General features: G+C 34.4%; 2 protein-coding genes across 4 annotated transcripts in view; one reads left to right on the top strand and one right to left on the bottom strand.

Moving 5' to 3' along the window:
• The window catches only part of LOC306844268 (nuclear receptor coactivator 1-like), a 55,857-nt gene extending 47,222 nt beyond the window's left edge, over nucleotides 1-8,635 (bottom strand). For all 3 annotated transcript variants that reach the window (XM_079376265.1, XM_079376266.1, XM_079376267.1), the window contains exon 1: nucleotides 8,150-8,635. The gene's annotated coding sequence lies outside the window, so the exon portion shown is untranslated. The remainder of the gene's footprint in view (nucleotides 1-8,149) is intronic.
• A 3,189-nt stretch (nucleotides 8,636-11,824) lies between these two features.
• Nucleotides 11,825-14,271, top strand: LOC306843840 (ribosomal protein uL30-like). The gene is made up of 6 exons (XM_079375526.1): nucleotides 11,825-11,866; nucleotides 12,452-12,560; nucleotides 12,647-12,810; nucleotides 13,102-13,239; nucleotides 13,449-13,558; nucleotides 13,803-14,271. The coding sequence occupies exons 1-6, from the start codon at nucleotides 11,853-11,855 to the stop codon at nucleotides 14,009-14,011; spliced, it is 744 nt and encodes a 247-aa protein (XP_079231652.1). The 5' UTR covers nucleotides 11,825-11,852; the 3' UTR covers nucleotides 14,012-14,271.
• Nucleotides 14,272-15,914: the final 1,643 nt, after the last annotated feature.

Raw genomic sequence — 15,914 nt, 5'->3', positions numbered from 1 at the left:
TTTATGCAAATGAGTGACAATTAAGTACCAGCTATAATAACACATGAGCGAAATGCATCAATTTTGCAAGTAAATGCAGACGACAACCACAAATAATGCAGCACTTCAGTTCCCAACTGTAAAGAATGTCTTCACAGGCCTTTCACGTTATCTTCTTTAGCTATTAATCATAGAATTGATATCTCAAACACGTTCACAACCGCTCAAAGTTTGGGGTCATTAAGATTATTTTTCAGCTGCTAAAAATAAATTGCATTTTAAAACATTAAAATACACTCTTAGAAGAAAAGGTTCTATCAGGTGCTTCATATATGGAACCCTTAAAAGGTTCCATATAGAACCCTTTTTAAGGGTTCTTTGTAGCCAGGAAAAAAGACTCTACATAGAACCTTTTAGGGGCTCCCATCATGGGATCATTCTTTGTATTAAAGTTTAGTTTTATTTTAATTAAATTTTAAGACTTAAACAGCTCATATAGCTAATTTATCACTAGTAAAACGGAAATATCCATAAGCATAACACATCAAGGTTTTGTGTGATCATTCTTTTATTAGCATTTACAATGACAAGCAATATATAACACAGCAATTCATAGTGCAACAGTTACAGATTAACATAAATACATGTTTCTTTATTTAGTCATACTTCATTTTTCATTTTTACCTGTCTAAAATAGCACTCTCCGTTTTTAGAAATATTTTTTTCAACCCCCTTCATCTTACTCACCCATCCAACATGTCAGTCACAAATATATGTTGATTGCTAAGAAACCACACACACAAAAAAACAAGAACAATTGAATGGAATGTTAACTTGCACAAATAAAGTTAACATGCAAAAACCCAAAAACAAATAAAATTAGAATGTGAAAAGTTTGTCTTCAAATAGTATATTAATCACACTCTTATTTTGCATCTCACCACCAGGTCATTACCCTTTACCTTAAATAAATGTCAAGTATTTCCGCCACATTCTCCTATAAACCTATAAATCAAGTAGTCTGACATTTGTTTTGTTTTTTTTGGATGCTGCAACTTTCCCCAATTCTGTAACCCATGAACCACGTTTCTGAAACGGGAGCTAAAAGACTAACTATAGTATTGTTATTATATTTATAAGCATTAAATATTAATTTTACATTCAGATAAGCATTTAAACAATAAAACCAAAGGACCCATGACAATTTCAGCACTGGGAAGGGCTAAATAGTGCTGATTGAAATTAATGGCTGATTGAGTGATGGCTTTTGGATGCTCCATACTGAACAAAAAGTAGCATCTCTGTGTTACTGGTCAGTGACGCATCCATTTTGATGCTAACTCTCCTTGCGATGAGTAGGCTTGACATCCTAAGACGGGGATACAAGTCAGAGAAACATTTATTAGACCTATGAGAGTATAATACATCAGGAAAAAGAAAGAATCTCTCACAATTAAATCAAATCTTAAAACTTACTTGAATTAGAGAGAAGTGTGGTGTTTTCATCTGAATGCTGCTGAACAAACAAGTAGTAATGCTGCACTCCAGAGTCCAGACCTGCAGTGACAGTGCAAAATATGTTTTTTATTTATCTATCTATCATAAGAACCTGCATTATAAAAGGTGGAAAATAGAAGAAAAAAAGATATCAGTAACTTCACATTAGCTGATTGATGATTTTCAGTTGGTACTGTGAGGAAAAAGAAATAATGTACCTTTTTCCTATAACGTTACGTATAGGTCCAATACAATCTAACGCTACAGGGCAAAAAAAAATTACGTAACATGAACTCTCGCCAGCATTATTAATCAATTCACAACAGTTTTTATCAGGATACTTTAGGGATCCATGTTAAAAATGACAAACCTCCCGGCAGATAATTGAGCAGGCCTGGACAACGCAACAAACTACCTTTCTTCTTTTAGCTTCTTGAAATAAACGTGTAACTTTAGGCTAACTAAAAATGACAAGGGTTTAGGTAAAAGTAATTAAAATAAGCTAAAATTAATTAATTTTCTCACTTACCAATGTAACCGTCGTTCTCCCGAGCGCTGAGCGCAGTCAGTGAACCTTTGAAGTTTAAACAGCGGTGCCCGCGCGCTTTTAAGTGGTCACTCTCGCGAGAGGCGAGCGACTGCAATGCGCGACTGTGCAGACGGGACAAAACTGATCAGCGCATAGATACACGTTCAATTTGTATGCTGTTTATGTCAAAGATCATTTTATGCATCTGTTTGGAGGGATGAGTTATAAGAATAGCCTTTTAGAATCTAAATCAAACTCTGAAACTTGATATGAGCATGTTGCTTGTCAATAAAAGAGCTACAGGGCATCTTACATGACATATGAAAACTAGAACTTGCAATCATGTTAGTGTGCTGATTAAATAGAAGACTAGCGTGTACCTATTAATAAATACATCAAACGGTCCAGATTGCTATACACTGCTAGAACACATGTAGCCTATTTCTACCTGATCAGTTTGTTGGTATAATAATAGGTTGATTCAGTGCAGATGTAAATTTTAAGTTTATTTTTTTTTTGAATAAAGGTGTTTCAAAGTAAAATTGAAATAAAAGCACAAATATAATGTACTATAATAATTTTAAATAGCCTAATGTTTAAACGCACATAAAAAGCGTGGTTTAGCCCAAAGAACCCTTTTGTTCCAAAAAGGGTTCTTTCTCCTTATATAGAACCTTTTTGGCATAAAGGGTTCTTTGGAGTTGAGTAAAGAACCCTAGGGTTCTATATAGAACCCCAAAGAACCTTTTTTTTCTAAGAGTGTAGAATATATTTCAATACAAAATAGAATGCATTTCAAATGACAAGTGGGCAAAATAATGCATTAAGTCTGAGAACTTTGTGTTTTCTTGACAAACATCTATTCTGTTACTCATTAAATATTTGTTGAGTATTTCTTTGAGTGTGATGTCAGGGCATATATGTTATGACCAAATAAACAAGCATAAACTGAGATTTTGTTGCAACTTGCAAGTCAGAAAAGAAACCTTTTTTTAAATCTGTAGAAAAACCACAGAGCCAGAAATCAAAAAGGAAAGGGAAACAGATTTGACTCCATAACGTATTGGAAATTTGTGTGGCTATTTCTTTCAAATTATAATAGACTTTTTAAATTGGCTAGTTAATAATGTATATTAGGAATGCAAAGTCGGCAACACCAAAGCTCCAAAAAATATCAAAAGATGTTTATTATTAAAAACTATCACATAGCGTGTGACGTTTCGAGCTCGCAGACTCTTCATCAGACAAATGAATAACACTGATATGCCACTTTTTATACCTCCATTCAGGTGATCACATAACCTGACAATACTATCATAATAATAATACCCCAACAAATAGTTAATACTGTAACAAGACATTTAATATAAATACATTTTACTGAAACACTGAGAAATAAGAGAAGAGAAATTTCAGGACTAGAAAAGTAGGATGCTGCTGCTCACCATGTTTAGTGCATCTAATAGAAATACATTACATTAAAATGAAGCCCCTTTGGAAGTCAATGAAAGAGGATAATATGAAAAGCAACTAAAAAGGACAAAGAACAGAAAAAGGTGTGAGTTGTCATTCGCAAAACCAAGGCATAAAGCTTTGTTTGAAAAAAGGTCCGATTTTCACTGCAAGTGAAATCCACAGTTTGTGTAGTAATTACTTGCATCTCCAAACAATGATAGATCTTACTAACATCTGTAGATGAGAACTCTGAACACCATTTCCATGCACGTAACATCTGTGTATAGACTGAAATGCCTTTCAGAAAACATTCAAATTCAAAACACTTCAAGAAGCATAATGACAATAACCTCTGGAGAAACAGAGTGAATTAGGGCATAGAAGCAGATTTCACTAAATGTTTCCATCAGTATGCTCTGTTGATAGAAGAAGAGTGACGTTAAACTTGACTAATGCAACACAGCAAAATATCTCCCTAACTGATTGTTAGTAATAAGAATCTAATAATAGACTACTTCCTCATTGCTCATTGTTATAAGTACAAGAACCTCTGAATTTACAAACTGAAACAGTAAACCTAATGATAAAATCGTTCATATTTATTCATTTGCTTATTATAGTCACAGACTGTGAATACTGGAGAAAATTGAACATTTATGAAAGCTAGATGACCAATGCCATTTAAAGACAAATCTTCTCTCTATGCACACGTATTGACCATACCGCAATGAATGAAAATGTGTAGGTTTGAATAATAACTGTTCCAGATGCATTTATTTACAAACAAGAATATTTACAAGGAAGGCTTACTGTGGGAGATTTATTGAAAAAGTAGGCCTATTTTATGCTTTACAGGTAACTTGGTATTTTACAAATAAAATGATGGAAAGGGCAAAATGCAAAATATTTAGAAGAAGGTGTTGACTTTCAACCACTTTCCAGAGTCCTAAAACAGCTGCTCAATGTTGACAAGTTCCCACAGCAGTCAGTCACTCTGGATTTTGCAATTTCAATACATATTCAAGCAATCTCTGCATTATTTGCAATAGTTTGCTTTTGTCTCATACTACCATCACATGGCTTCCAGGCTAGAAGACCATTTTACTAGTCATTTGTTTACATATTCAACTCCATGGGAATAAACATAATTGTCAACAGGATTGTTGAGTTACATTGCAAAAAATAAATAAATAAATAAATAAATACACACATATATATATATATATATATATATATATATATATATATATATATATATATATATATATATATAGCAATTTTCTCGTTTTCCAGTACAAATATCTAAATATTCTCAAGTCAAGATATTTATTTGATAAGCAAAATTATTTAAGATAATAAGTCTTGTTTTCTGAAAAATTTAACTGAGTTTGTGCTTAAGAAAAAATAAACTTAATTCAAAAGGAAAACGATTAAAAAATTTGATTTCTTACCAACTGAATATTACCAATATCCTGTCATTTTGCTTATCAAATAAATGTTATCTTTGGTCCAATTATTAATTATTAGAAAGATTTATATTTAAACATTGTGTTGTTTCATTGCCTGTGTGTTGTTTACAACCCCATAACAGATAAAACTTTCAATAAAACAGCTATAATAAATTAAGGGTGAAACATCCTGTTTGATTATAAGGGATACTAAAATGTAATGATTTATAAACAAATAAAAAAACACAAAAAAACAAAGATTAGAATACCAATTATTAACATAGCAAATTTAATTACATTTTTTCCATTAATTAATTGGGAGAAAATTTCATTTAATGCCTCCCACAGACAAAAAGATAAAATATGCATGCATGTCTTATTTAAAAAAGTAACTGCTGAGAATTTTCAAAGTGAGAGAGTGGAAAGGGGTGTCAAAATTGCAAGGTTTATAACAGGAGAAAGTGTGGCACATGTTCTCCGTGGAGCTTGTTACAACATCCTGTACTTCTGAACTTTAGGGGCGAGACTGTCCCTCCCACCTCTGCTATCTGTAAATATAACTCCTGAGGCAAAGGAAGCAGTTAGCAGATGCTGCACTCGCAGAAACTGTTGCCCCTCGCCCCAAACCTTCATGCAAAGGGGAAGCGGAGTTTGTCCGTCTTGCGCCGTTCCCGTGCGCTTTGAAAAATAACCCTGAGTTGTTGTTAAGCTCAGGCATGATCTGATAACAAGACATGGGACACTGAGCCCGGGTCCCCTTCTCGCCGTTCTCGTTGCACAGGGTGGGCGTCTGTTCGCTGGCTTGAGCAGGCTTGCTTTCCTGTACCTCTCACTCGTTCATTTGCTAGTTCACTCTGGCGCACTCTCCCTACCCCCACACATTCTCACAGGCTGCTGCACAAGCTTTTTTTCAAGAGAGATGTAGGTCAGCTCTCTGACGTCTAGGGAGGCACAGCTGAGCGCCCCTCTCCACGCTGCGGCAGAGAGAGACGCTCGCACCGACACACGGGGATGGAAACTGCAAGAGCGCGCCATGCGATATCGTCGCCTTTTGGTCACGCTTGAATCTGGATTTGGCTGCTGATCATTTACTCACTGAGTTGTGAGGATATGTAAACAAAAACATTAGAGGCCTTTGTAAGACAATACAGCAACTATATTATCAACAGTTGCATTGTACGAAAATACTTAAATTACTTGCCTTGAGATTTAGAAAAATATATATATATGTGACCCTGGACCATAAAACCAGTCTTAAATCGCTGGGGTATATTTGTAGCAATAGCCAAAATTATATTGTATGGGTCAAAATTATTGATTTTTCTTTTATGCCAAAAATCTTTAGGATGTTCCATGAAGATATTTTGTAAATTTCCTACTGTAAATATATCAAAACTTAATTTTTCGATTAGTAATATGCATTGCTAAGAACTTCATAAAGGCGATTTTCTCAATATTTTGAGTTTTTGTCCACCCTCAGATTCCAGATTTTCAAATAGTTGCATCTCTGCCAAATATTGTCTGATCCTCACAAACCATACATCAATGGAAAGCTTATTTATTCAGCTTTCAGATGATTGACACTTACTGGTTTTGTGGTCCAGGGTCACATATTTATTACATAATTAGCTGGACTTCACCAATGAAACAAAGAAAAATTTAAAGCCAACTGGTTATGAATCACCAGATTATTTGCACAGCTCCTTACAATCAAAAGGAATCTGTTTATTTCAATTCATAACGTTTATATGCATGAGCTCCTCCACTGGAGACTGTTATAAAGTTATAGCATATACACAACACTCTGAAAACAAGGAAGTCCACATCTTCTATCGCTCTCCTGGCAGGTTCATGTAAGGGACATGCTTATATGAATATGTGCTGGAATGTCGAGGGGTGACAGTGAGCTGTTAATTTTGACCACGAGCTTTGAATATTTGGGGCCTTCAAAAAGTATAAAAGCTTTTCCAGTGGCAAGCAAAGAAAGCACTAGAGCAAGTAAAATAATGTAAGGCAGGATAAAATCCTATTTGATGCACCTGATAAGCCAAGGACGGCAAAATTAGAATTTATTTTATATTTATTTATTGATATTTTTTTAATTGGCTTCTAACATACTGGGAACCATTGACAGCATGTACAATATTCTACAATTGTATGTTTGAAAACAAGATTTTACATTTATTGTCTGTAATAATAATAATAATGTCTAAGAATAATCAACCGCATTACATTATTATTACCTATATAATAACAAGAATAATTAATACTATGATTATGAAGTTGAATATTGTTAGAAAATCTTATTACTTGCATTAAACTCATTAAACAAAGATCTAACTGCAGTCTGTCCCAAAAAAAAGGTGCACAAATAGAATGATACATGGCAGGATAAAATAATATTTAGTGCTGTTGATCAGATCAGACAATAACAACAACAAAAACTGGTATAACTGGTTGGTAAAATAATAACAACAATAATATCTATTACAATTATCATTACGAAATAAACTATTATTGTTATTATAAATTACTATTATTATGAATAATAATAATCAGAAGATTTTTTTTTATTATTGTATATAATTTGAGTACATTTTAATTTTGGAGTGCATTTTACCACTTCACCCTTTCTGCTACAAAATTCCACAATTAATTAAACCTACTTGCTGATAATTATTGTCAGTGTAGAATGATATACTATCAATATTAATAACAATCATTCATTATTGTTATTACTGACAATAATTATTATTATTGTTAATTATATGAGCTGAATATTCTTAGACAAGCTTTACTTTTATTAAACTCAAATAATTGAAAAATCTAACTGCATTCTCAACTAAAGCGCTTCAGTTTCAAGCCTGCAGATACAATTTGACAACAATTTGTCAAACTTGAGGTATGCGGAGTCTCTCGACATGACATGAACTTGCACTTCAACCAAATGCACCAAGTACAATGAGCAACAACCACACTGCAAGCATCCAAACTAAATCTTTTGACCTCACAGTGCAGATCTATGCTTCACCGTATGAAAAATAAACGATCAAATGCATGTCTAATCACTCGAAAAACAGTTTGTGCAAACCCCATATCCATTCCACCTGTCTGGTAAACTAACTCGTATATCGGAGCAATGTTTATGCATATGGTTGTTTAGATCAAGTTGAATCAGCCCTGCAACACGATCTCTTTACTCAAAAACAACAAATATAAAACACGAACGCATTCCAGTTACCTGTTTAGTCCGTTCTCCTCTTACAGATGCTCGCTGAACTTTGAGAAGGCTTGGAGGATGGTGTTTGCTGGCTAATACTGAGCGATTAGTTATGCATTCAGTCAGATGCAAATATTTCTACAAGCCCAGCGCCAACGACTGAACTTGCATTTGAGAGTTAAGTGGAGAAAAGCGCAGTTCATCTTATTCTGGCAGAATTATTCCGTTAGTGTAGTGCTATGGTGTCCGTTAAACCTTCCAGCTGAAGGCTAGCGAAGCTAACGAGGTTAGCGGGCTAATTTCAGGAGCTATTTTAATTCCAGGACGCAGTTTTTCTCCGTTAAACTCCGGGTGTTTGTTGTCGTAAATGCAGTTTGTTGACGATAAACTACTTCTTTATTCCCTCCCGGAGCTGCAGTGCTGCTGTCATCCAAGTCAAATTGTCATTTGTGTGTTTAATTCTCGCGTTGATCTCTCCCCGCCGCCATTTTCATCCTCGAGCTACACAAACAAACAGGAGGATCGCTCCCGTCACGCAGAATGCGCTGATCTCTATGGCATAGTTTGAGGTTGTTGCTTAGCGACGCATGACTTGGAGATCTGATTGGCTACGCAGGTTTGTGTGCGATTGAGGAATCGCTGGGTAGCGTAGCATAGACATATTAAATACCTAGACGCCTCATTGGCCGCTTTGAGCCGTTGCTGCGATACGTCAACCGTCCGCCATATTTATCCGGGCAAGACTGCCTTAAAAACAAATGGAGGTAAACGGGGGAGCTGCTGCTTTTTCGGGATAAAATCACAATAACGTTAACATTTATCAACCGATTTCAGTGGTTTGTGATCTACATGGAGTTAAAAATAACTATATCCTCCAGTTATTTACTTAAGCTCGGAAAATTATTAATTTTCTTAAGAAATTGTGAAAGATCACACTCGTGTTGAATTAATAATTCTAATATTAATGTAGTATAACTGTGATATATACATGCAATGTAATTTTACAGTACATTAAATGAAATTAAGTTGTTTCATTGCTTTATCTGCCTTCAACCCCAACATTTGAGCTTTTATTTTTTTATTAATACTGTGAATACAAATCAAAAAGTGACACACTGGTAGTCTATAGCACTCTATACAGATATAAACTCATAACAAATGTAACTGATAACCCTTTATGGATCCAGTAAAACTTACAGTTACAGTGGTAAAAAAAAATGTTTTAATATATGTTACTACATAGGAATGCTTAGGGTGTGAGTGTGTGCAGTTTACATTGTACAACAAAATGTCAAAGTATAGTTATGTTTAACACAGACCAGAATATGACCCCCCCCCCCCCCCCCCCCCCCCCCAATAAACAATGATTTTGTCATGATATTTCAGCTTCCCTCATTAAGGAGTTCCTGTGTTTCTCATTACTAAGCTATTTACATTACGCAGTTTTTGTGTAAATGCACATACAGTAAATGATCAGCATTAAACAGCCTGTGTAAATAATTTGAAATGCAGACTATATTATACTGTGATTGACTGAAGAAACTGGTTATTTTTAAATATTTGACAAAAACGGCAGAAACATTTAATAAGCTAATTATATTGTTATAAAAATTACCCTTACAAAGGTTATAAATGCTCCTGGAAGTCTGTTCCGGGGAGAGAGTGTGGTTTGAATATGATCAGGGTCATTCTGGCCATTCATTCAGGGCTGTTCTGGGCTTTAACTAGTGCAAATACAACATTAGGCTGTGGAGGTTTAGTCTCTTGGAAATGCAGAGTACAGGCTTTCTTCAGATTTCCTCGAGGCTTGCGTTGTCCTGTTTGCAGTTGGCTAAAAAAGAAATATATATATATATAGAATCAGTCCACAGTTTTATGATAAGCTATGAAATCCTTATAATCTAGTGATGATAAACTTACTCTTTGTAAATGAGTAGTGAAATTAAAGACAGATGCTACCCCGACATCTGTTTTTATTAATGTGCGACGGTCTGCAGATCCCCAAACTGCCGCCGGGTCAGGTATATTTTCTTGTGTCCCGATATGAGATTTATGGAGAGTTGCCCGGACCAACATGGCGGCGCCGTTGACGTGCGGTTGAGCGGCCAATGAGGCATCTAGGTATTTATTATGTCTATGTTGCGTAACTTATGGACGTACAATGACGAAGCCCATTTACACGTTTTATTTGACCTACACTGTTTTACTGCACGTCACGTTTAACATTTATTTCTCATTATCCATTGCAAGCTTCAGGCACAACATCTATTTTTTTTTTTTTTTTTACAAAATTTTTATTTCACAGATAGCAATAATTCTTAACTCTATCCAGAATATGTACTGAATTAATTGACTAAATATGAATGCAGAGGAGAAATGATCAGTACAATAAGATTTGCATCAATAAATCCAGAGGGAAGGATAATTGCTTGATCATTTTGGCCAGATTGAGGATATAAAAACAAGCCAAAAATAAAAGCCTGCAGACTGGAGGTGGGACAACTTATTAGACAGGAAGAAAATTATTATTATTGTTTTTTTTTTTATGACGACGTCATCATAATATAGCCTACATCAAATAACAATAAGTGCACTAGATTTTTGTTTAATGGAAAAGGAGTCTATTGTCCATCTGTTTTGTATTCACAGGGATTTTCTGGGTGGATATGGAAAGTTTCATAAGAAGGAAAACAAATATTTTATTCAATTTAAAGAATTTTGGTATGTATTATTCCAGTGAAAGTAATAATAATAATAATTTTACTTTTCTTGTACAACTTTATATTATTTTGGGGAAATTTCACATACATAAGAAGAATGGTCAGGATCCAAGCCAAATTTCATTCAATTTCTTCAAGAGATAAGGACTACTGCTATTACTTTTTCAATTTTATTTAATTTCTTTATTTTCTTAAATGTGTGCGTGTATATATTTACAGAGTGTTAACTTTTAGTTTTAGTTACTTTTTCTTATTTGTAAGTCGCTTTGGATAAAAGCGTCTGCTAAATGAATAAAAGTAACAGTAAAGTACTGCACCAGTTTGGAGAACAATGTTAATAAAAATAAAAAAGCAAAGAAGACGTGTAATATTTTTCATGAATATGCAGTTTTTGATTCGTGAATCCACGGTTTGTACACGATGAATGTCATTGTGCACATTTTTGTAAACTGTTGTATATTTTGTTCTGGTCAATAAAGAAAGAAAAAAAATTATGGAAGAGAAGAAATTACAGAGAATTGAGAGAGAGCTAATTAGAAAAATCATTAAATCAAATTTATCTTAAAAAAAAAGTTTGGACACAAGTTCAATAACGTTAAATAAGTAAATAAATAAATTTTGCATAGGCTATAAATACATACAAAAACGTTCACACATGTAAGCTAAAAACACGCGCGCGCGAAGAGATCACATTTACATTTAGTCATTTAGCAGAAGCTTTTATCCAAAGCGACTTACAAATGAGGACAAAGCAATCAAAATCAACAAAAGAGCAGTGATATACAAGTGCTATAACAAGTCTCAGTTAGCTTAATTTAAGATGTAGATATAGACATAGATCTATGCGTGTTTCTTAAACTGTGTTAATCCTATATCGGTAAAGTATTCAACGCGAGTCTGATCCTAGTGAATCGTAATACAGACTCCAAAGCGCAAGGTGGCAGTATTACACAAATAGGTGCAACTACAAATCGTCATTTCCGTGCGACGGCACAGCAAACGCGATGGCAGAATCAGGGTACGTATTTCGATTACATCCTAAACAATCTGCGATGATAATCTAAAAATTTCTTTTATATTGTTTCATTTTTAGTACTTATATAATGACTTTACTTTTTTAGTACAATTATTTTTTCACGGATGGCGTATAAAACAAGTTTATGGGGGTTTAAGTAGAGCTTGTTTTCACATGGGCTGCTGATATCAGAGGCCATGTTAATACTCCCAAGTTGTGCTTGTTAACATTAGTTAGTGCACTAACATGAACTACTCTATTTGAAGATTAATAAATGAATCGTTCATTGATAGTTCATATTAGTTAATACATTAATGTTAACAAATGACACCTTATTGTAAAGTGTTACCCTTTATTTGCATAGTCTTAAAAATGCACGTTTGTGTATGTATCCCATATGTGAAGATGAAGAGCTTTTGTGGCAAAGTTTAAAAACAATAAAATTTCATGATCTCATAAAGAAGGTGTAGTATGTATTCGGGGTTAGATTAAAAAGTGCCCAGTTGCAAGTATGTCTGTCTTTTTTATTTTGTACATTTAGAGCGATTTCTTAATAAAACGTGTGCATATTTAATGTCTTTTGTTCAGAACCGAGAAGGTAATCAAGCTAGTCCCTGAGAATCTTCTAAAGAAACGAAAAGCGTACCAGGCTATCAAAGCTACTCAAGCCAAACTTGCGCTACAGCAGAAGAGAAAAGTGAGAGTTCCTACTTGGTAACCTGCTTTTATGAATAGTCCAATAATTGCTTCAGAACAAAACTGAAATTGTCAAATCTCCACCAGGTCCAAAAAGGAATTTCCTTTAAGTTTAAGCGCTTGGAGGACTTCTTAAAAAACAGCAAGAGGAGGAATCGAGATGAGACGCGACTCGCCAGACTCAAACATAGACCTCTGCCGCCCATGCCCCCAGCGAAGAACAGCCTGGTGTTTGCTTGCCGCATCAGAGAGTATGGTCAACTTATTCAGCATTCATAATTTTGTTAAAGGGGTAGTTCTCCATGGCGTATTTTGTAGTATTTTCTCATAATTTAAAGTTATTCTACACCTGATGGAACATAAAGTGCATTAGACTCATTCTGTGGACAAAACCAGTAAACAATTTGTCAAAATATCTACTTTTGTGAAATAATTGAAAGTGAGATGAATGAGTGAATTGATTTTCATTTTTGAGCGAATTGTACCTTTCTACATCTGCTTGAATATGTTTTTAATTTTTCTTCGTATGATTGCTTTGTTAGGGTCAAAGGCGTGAGCCTCAAAGTGATGAAGGTCATTCAGATGCTGAGGCTGAGGAAGATCTTTAGTGGCGCCTTTGTGAAAGTCAGCAAAGCTTCTATAAAAATGCTTAAGACAGTGGAACCTTATGTTGCGTGGGGGTGAGTAATCATATAATGTTCATTTTACATAAAAAAAAATAAAACCTGCAGATTTAGTTTTGAATTTAAACTATTGTTGACTCTTCCACACTGTAAATCAGGACAAAACTGAGAAAACGTTGTGTGGAATATTCCAGGTTTTTAGATGTATATTTTTGGAATTAAATTGGCTTTCACTTGTTTGATTGATTCTTGTGATCTCTTAACAGATATCCCAACTTGAAATCAGTCCGTGAGCTCATATTGAAAAGAGGTCTGGTGAGGATTGGCAAGAGAAGGATTCCTCTGACCGACAATACACTCATAGAGCAGCATTTTGGTAAGTCATTGACATGGTAGCTGCATTCCATTCAGTGGAAGATTGGGCATTTTTGGGGTACCTAACAAAACTTTAACAATGAACTTTAACAAGCAAAAGGATTTGGGGGGGGGTGTTTGAGCAAATATTTGAAATGCACAGAAGTAAAATAAATTCTTTGATATTCTGTGATGGTATAAGTGCCTGACAGTCTTTCATTTTCATACTGACGATTAAAAATTGTTTCTTTTGTTTATGTCTCAAGGACAATATGGGATCATCTGTTTGGAGGACCTTATTCACGAGATCTATACTGCTGGAAAGTACTTCAAGGTGGTAAACAGCTTCCTCTATCCGTTCCGTTTGTCAGTACCACGACATGCTGCTAACGACAAAGTTGGACTGCTGAAAGATGTTGGTGTTCCTGGACCCAGAGCTGAGGACATAAACACAATCATCAGGAAACTCAACTGAGCTAACAGACTTTCATGGACTGCTGTTTTATCACCTTCCTTCAGATTACACCATCAAAAAAGAGAGAACTGGGCCTTAATGCCATTATAACGGAATGTTGAGTTTAAATTTTTTCATAATTCTGCACTCAAATGTTGACCTCGGCATAGATGACACAACATTTGTGGAAAATGCATGCGAGTGTTTCTTTGTAAAACAATCTTTATTTCCTTGATTGTAATGTTTGTTTCTAATTTTTATTAAACAAAGTTTCACACTTATTTTTTTTCATTTGCTTTTTTTGAGAAAAGGTTATTTTCAGAAGTAATTATCCTAATATTCATTCCCTTCAAGCAGTCACACTACACTCTTCGTTCGATTGTCTTCCATTCGTACATATGAGAATGTGGAAGAGAAGAAATGCAAGCTCTTATGAAGTTTTGCATTTCTTTGTGTTCCGAAGTTCAAGTTTGGTGAATTATGACCTGCGAATTTGTGTCACGTGAAAACGTGTGACCGACAGAATATCGATGTGTCATGGCATGATGGCAAGGGCATATTTTAAAATGCAGCATTACAGAAAAGTGGAGAAGATTGTATGTTTTTACATTTTGGATTTATTATGTTGAATTTAAGTTTTTAAAAGACGCTGCAGAGCCTGACATCATATCATGACAGTTGCCGTGTCCTCAAAGTCGCGTGTGTCGCACAGTGACAATATTTAAAGAGAAAATATACACACACACACACACATGTATATATATCAAACGAGATGATTAATCGCATCCAAAATAAAAAATTGTTTACATAATAGATGAGTGTATTTATGTATATATAAATACACACATGCATGTATATAGTTTAAAAAATATATGCTATGTTTATATATTAAATATATTTGTATATAATATAAATTTATATATACATAAATACAGTACACATACATATAGTATGTAAACAAAAACTTTTATTTTGGATTCTATTAATCGTTTGACAGTAATATATATATATATATATATATATAAAACATACGTGGATGAATCATTCAATATAAGATCTATAAAATGTGTTTTATGTATAAATATATACTAATTTGACTTTTGCATGGAGTTTTTTTATTTATATATATATATATATATATATAAATATATGTATACATACAGTGCCCTCCAAAAGTATTGGAACAGTAAAGACAAAATTGCTCTGTTGGCTGTGGAGTCAAGACGTACAAATATGATTAAAAGATGAATATGAGACAAAACTACAGAATGTCACATTTTATTATTGGGTGATTCAACACATAGATGTTTTCCCAGCTAAGAAGTTCAGCACTTTTAGAGTTTCATCCCTCTATCTGATGTGAGCATAAGTATTGGGTCAGTTGCCTCACAGGTCTTTCTAAGTGATCAGCTGTGTCCTGTTGCATTAATTCTTCAGATATTAAAAGCAGGGAATGTGTCGTATCAGTTATATCCATTACTTCTGTATTCTGAATCTTGCATTCGATGATGACACACACAAACCAGGATGAAGATGAGGGAGCTGACTTTGAGAGAAAAGCAAGCAATTTGGATGCTGAAAGAAAAGAGGAAGTCGATTAGAGCTCTTGCAAAAACAAAGGGCATGGAGAAATCAAGAGTTTGGAAACCATCAGCAACCAACAACGACCTGATCGGCTGAGAAAACAACAGTAGTTGATGACAGACAAATCATAAAAGCTGTGAAAATGAATCCTAAAAGACATGTCTGTAAAATCACCAACAACTTCCAGAAAGCTGGGGTGATGCTCTGACAATCTACTGTCCTCAGGAGACTTTGACACAGCATTACAGATGCTACACAGCAAGATGCAAACCTCTGACCAGCACCAAAAATAGAAAGGCAAGATTAGAGTTTGCAAAAAAGCACAAAGGTGAGCCAGAAG

This window comes from Barbus barbus (genome assembly GCF_936440315.1).
Source record: "Barbus barbus genome assembly, chromosome: 24".
Classification (NCBI taxonomy): domain Eukaryota; kingdom Metazoa; phylum Chordata; class Actinopteri; order Cypriniformes; family Cyprinidae; genus Barbus; species Barbus barbus.
This window is presented reverse-complemented; position numbering and strand designations above follow the sequence as displayed.